Here is a 5,000-nt window from a genome sequence, read left to right as displayed (position 1 = left end):
CTCGGGGAGTATTGCGTTTGAGGAGATGGGGAGAGAGGGAGAGAAAGGAGGGAGAGAAGATAGAGGGAGATAGGGGGAAAGGGGGGGGGAGGGGGAGGGAGGGGTGACAGGATAAGGGGGAGGGAGAGAGAGAGAGAGAGAGAGAGAGAGAGAGAGAGAGAGAGAGAGAGAGAGAGAGAGAGAGAGAGAGAGAGAGAGAGAGAGAGAAGAGAGAGAGAAGAGAGAAGAAAGAGAGAGAAGAGAGAAGAGAGAGAGAGAGAGAGAGAAGAAGAGAGAGAGTAGAAGAGAGAGAGAGAGAGAGAGAAGAGGAGAAGAAGACGAGAGAGAGAAGAAGAGAGAGAGAGAGAAAACAGACAGACAGACAAACAGACAGACAGACAGACAAACAACCAGGAAGACAACCACAAACAAACGTGTTGGGGTGAAGGTAAGGACACACAGAAAGGGCAAGAAACACGAGGAAAGAGAAAAACAAACAAACAGACCAAACACCCAACAAACGAGGAGGCACAGACCCCGAATAACAATAAATAATTTCCTAGCTTCTCTAGCAGACACTGTCAAACGCTGAATCAATACATCCCGTTCTGTGAAATTATCTATTTCCTTCACGTCTCATCTGCATGTCGGAAATTATTAACTAGTTCTAGAAGTAGACGCAGGAGAAATAGCATTAGTAGTCGTATAAGTAGCCGCAGGAGTAGAAATAGCAGGAGAAAATTTATTAGTGGTCGTATAAGTAGCCGCAGGAGTAGAAAGAGCAGGAGAAATAGCATTAGTGGTCGTATAAGTAGTCCCAGTAGTAGATATAGCAGGAGAAATAGCATTAGTGGTCGTATAAGTAGTCCCAGTAGTAGATATAGCAGGAGAAATAGCATTAGTGGTCGTATAAGTAGCCGCAGGAGTAGAAATAGCAGGAGAAATAGCATTAGTAGTCGTAGAAGTAGCCGCAGGAGTAGAAATAGCAGGAGAAATAGCATTAGTAGTCGTATAAGTAGCCGCAGGAGTAGAAATAGCAGGAGAAATAGCAGGAGAAATAGCATTAGTAGTCGTATAAGTAGCCGCAGGAGTAGAAATAGCAGGAGAAATAGCATTAGTAGTCGTATAAGTAGCCGCAGAAGTAGAAATAGCAGGAGAAATAGCATTAGTGGTCGTATAAGTAGCCGCAGGAGTTGAAATAGCAGGAGAAATAGCATTAGTGGTCGTATAAGTAGCCGCAGGAGTAGAAATAGCAGGAGAAATAGCATTAGTAGTCGTATAAGTAGCCGCAGGAGTAGAAATAGCAGGAGAAATAGCAGGAGAAATAGCATTAGTGGTCGTATAAGTAGTCCCAGTAGTAGAAATAGCAGGAGAAATAGCATTAGTGGTCGTATAAGTAGTCCCAGTAGTAGAAATAGCAGGAGAAATAGCATTAGTGGTCGTATAAGTAGCCGCAGGAGTAGAAATAGCAGGAGAAATAGCATTAGTGGTCGTATAAGTAGCCGCAGGAGTAGAATGAGCAGGAGAAATAGCATTAGTAGTCGTATAAGTAGCCGCAGGAGTAGAAATAGCAGGAGAAATAGCAGGAGAAATAGCATTAGTAGTCGTATAAGTAGCCGCAGGAGTAGAAATAGCAGGAGAAATAGCATTAGTAGTCGTATAAGTAGCCGCAGGAGTAGAAATAGCAGGAGAAATAGCATTAGTAGTCGTATAAGTAGCCGCAGGAGTAGAAATAGCAGGAGAAATAGCATTAGTCGTCGTATAAGTAGTCCCAGTAGTAGATATAGCAGGAGAAATAGCATTAGTGGTCGTATAAGTAGTCCCAGTAGTAGATATAGCAGGAGAAATAGCATTAGTGGTCGTATAAGTAGCCGCAGGAGTAGAAATAGCAGGAGAAATAGCAGGAGAAATAGCATTAGTGGTCGTATAAGTAGCCGCAGGAGTAGAAATAGCAGGAGAAATAGCATTAGTGGTCGTATAAGTAGCCGCAGGAGTAGAATGAGCAGGAGAAATAGCATTAGTGGTCGTATAAGTAGCCGCAGGAGTAGAAATAGCAGGAGAAATAGCATTAGCAGTCGTATAAGTAGCCGCAGGAGTAGAAATAGCAGGAGAAATAGCATTAGTGGTCGTATAAGTAGCCGCAGGAGTAGAAATAGCAGGAGAAATAGCATTAGTGGTCGTATAAGTAGCCGCAGGAGTAGAAATAGCAGGAGAAATAGCAGGAGAAATAGCATTAGTAGTCGTATAAGTAGCCGCAGGAGTAGAAATAGCAGGAGAAATAGCATTAGTAGTCGTATAAGTAGCCGCAGGAGTAGAATGAGCAGGAGAAATAGCATTAGTGGTCGTATAAGTAGCCGCAGGAGTTGAAATAGCAGGAGAATAGCATTAGTAGTCGTATAAGTAGCCGCAGGAGTAGAAATAGCAGGAGAAATAGCAGGAGAAATAGCATTAGTAGTCGTATAAGTAGCCGCAGGAGTAGAAATAGCAGGAGAAATAGCATTAGTGTCGTATAAGTAGCCGCAGGAGTAGAAATAGCAGTTTAATCGAAAATGATGAAGTAGTTACAGAAGTATTCGCAGGAGAAACAGCATTAGTAGTCGCAATAGTAGCAATATAAGTAGTCCCAGTAGTAAGGCATAGCAGTTTAATCGAAAATAATTAAATAATTTAGTAGTCAGTTAGTAGTATTAGAACAACAATAGTAACAATAACAACAACATAACATAACAATATAACATCAATAATAATAACAACAATAATAACAATAATAACAACAATAATAACAATATAACATCAACAATAATAACAACATCGACGACAACAAAATCATACCAACATCATAACACAACATCAATAACGAACAACCTTCACCACAAAACAAATAAATCGAAAACAAATTATAACAAAAGCAAAAAACAAATATAACAAGAAAATATTCAAAAGACACTAACAAATATAACAAGAAAATATTCAAAAGACACTAACAAATATAACAAGAAAAAACATATGTGAAAACAAAAACAAATATAACAAAAAAATATAACAAAATATAACCAAAATATAACAAATACAAACATAACAAAAACAGAACAAAACAAAACAAGTTAAAAGTAAGGAAAATGTGAGAGGATCTTCCTCGCTCATAACGGACCGAAAGCCGACCAAAGTTGCAAGATTTCATAAATGCTGTTTGTTGTTGTTTGCAACATTTCCGGGTCGTCCCCTCAGGCCTTGCAAGTTATTCCGTGAAGGAAGAGATGTCGAGCCTCTTTCCTTCTTTTCTTTCTTCTTCTTTTATTCTCCTTCTTTCTTTCCCTTTTCTTCTTCTCCTTCTTTCCTTGTTTATATCTTCTTGCTACTTTTTTCTTTTTTTTTCTTTTTCTTTTTCGGATAAAAGAACAGTTATAAAGGTTAAAAAAAAAAAAAAAAGTTCAGATATGCAATCGGTTACCAAAGAATTCAAACAAAATTGGAAACATCTTAAGACAATTTGAAAGCTTCAAAATTGCTCAAAACCTAACCCGGCTTCTAAATTTGCAATTGCACAGTGCAATATCGAAGGAAACGGCGCTATTAAAGCTTAATTTTAGAGGATAACGGTGTGTCTGCTTCTTGCACGCCTTGTTGAAAGTAGCGGCTGCAATGTGCTTGGGTAGGGGGTATTTGCATGGCTCTGTTTTATGAGGAACAATGTACAAATGGCTGTATTTCTCTCTCTTTCTTTTTCTCTCCCTTTCTTTATCTATCTCTCATCCTCTGTGTCTGTGTCTATGTCTCTCTGTCTCTGTCCCTATCTCTGTCTCTACCTCTATCCCTATCTCTACCTCTATCCCTATCTCTATCTCCATCTCTCTCTACCTCTATCCCTATCCCTATCTCTATCTCCATCTCTCTCTATCTCTATCCCTATCTCTACTCTACGTCTACCTCTCTCCTGACGCAAAGCGATGCTCCTTTGTTTTTTGTTTCTTTCTCCCTCCTTGATGTTGACTCTGACGCGCTTCGGACTATGGCGAAAGTACCCGCACTGGACAGACACGTGGCGAGAGCAAACGCTGTATTTTGACTTCTCTCTGACTTCCTGGTTTGGTTTCTAAAGGGCGCTCGCCGTATTAAATCAAGTACAGTGTCATTAAGGAACGGTGGAAGTCGACCGAGGCGGTGCAGTGTACTTCTGACTAGTGGAAACTGCTTGTATGGCATCGTATATTTGTGTTTATTTAAGGTCTGTAATGGATGTATTTACATATGATAGATATATCTCTTTCTGTTGAATTTATTTATTTATATTGGTTATGTATATATTTCTTTGAATATATTTATTTATACTGGATATTTATACTTCACTTATATCGAATATGTTTATTTATATTGGATATATCTACTTATATGGAATATATCTATTTCTATTGGATATATACATTTATATGGAATATATTTCTATTGAATATATATATTTCTATTGAATATAATTATTTCTATTGGATATATTCATTCATATTGGATATATCTCTTTCCGTTAAATATATCTATTTATATTGGATATATCTCTTTCCGTTAAATATATCTATTTATATTGGATATATCTCTTTCTAATGGTTATATTTTTGATGTTAGTTATATCTTTTCTATTAAATACATTTATTTATGTTGGATATACCTTCCCTTTGAATATATTTATTTATATTGAAGATATTCATCTATATTAGATATTCATCTGATATCACTAGATAGATATTACATTTTTTATCATTATTTTGACGTAAGGTTATCGTATATCTAAGTAATTTTAAAACAAATAGTTGTGTTCGTACACATTTAATTATAACCTTATTAATCGGTGAGTTAAAGTTCGAAGTTGAAGAAGATGAGGTAGAAGAATAAGAATAAAGAGGTGGAGAAGAAGAAGAAGAAGAAGAAGAAGAAGGAGAAGAAGAAGGAGAAGGAGAAGAAGAAGAAAAAAAAAGAGATAGAAGAAGAAAAAGATGAGGTAGAAGAAGAAGAATAAAGAGGTAGAAGAA

General features: G+C 37.4%; 2 protein-coding genes across 2 annotated transcripts in view; both read left to right on the top strand.

The window, feature by feature from the left end:
* The window catches only part of LOC119583084 (serine/arginine-rich splicing factor 8-like), a 33,528-nt gene extending 32,352 nt beyond the window's left edge, over positions 1-1,176 (top strand). Inside the window, exon 3 of the mRNA XM_037931592.1 lies at positions 645-1,176. Coding sequence (XP_037787520.1) covers positions 645-1,176 — 532 coding nt within the window. The remainder of the gene's footprint in view (positions 1-644) is intronic.
* Positions 1,177-1,494: 318 nt separating this feature from the next.
* Positions 1,495-2,346, top strand: LOC119583083 (uncharacterized protein DDB_G0292642-like). Its single transcript, XM_037931591.1, has one exon. It carries the CDS (start codon positions 1,495-1,497, stop codon positions 2,344-2,346), a length of 852 nt encoding a protein of 283 aa, XP_037787519.1.
* The last annotated feature ends 2,654 nt before the right edge of the window (positions 2,347-5,000 follow it).

This window comes from Penaeus monodon, chromosome 16 (genome assembly GCF_015228065.2).
Source record: "Penaeus monodon isolate SGIC_2016 chromosome 16, NSTDA_Pmon_1, whole genome shotgun sequence".
Lineage (NCBI taxonomy): Eukaryota > Metazoa > Arthropoda > Malacostraca > Decapoda > Penaeidae > Penaeus > Penaeus monodon.
Note: the sequence above shows the minus strand (reverse complement) of the source record. Positions and strands in the feature narration are given on the sequence as shown.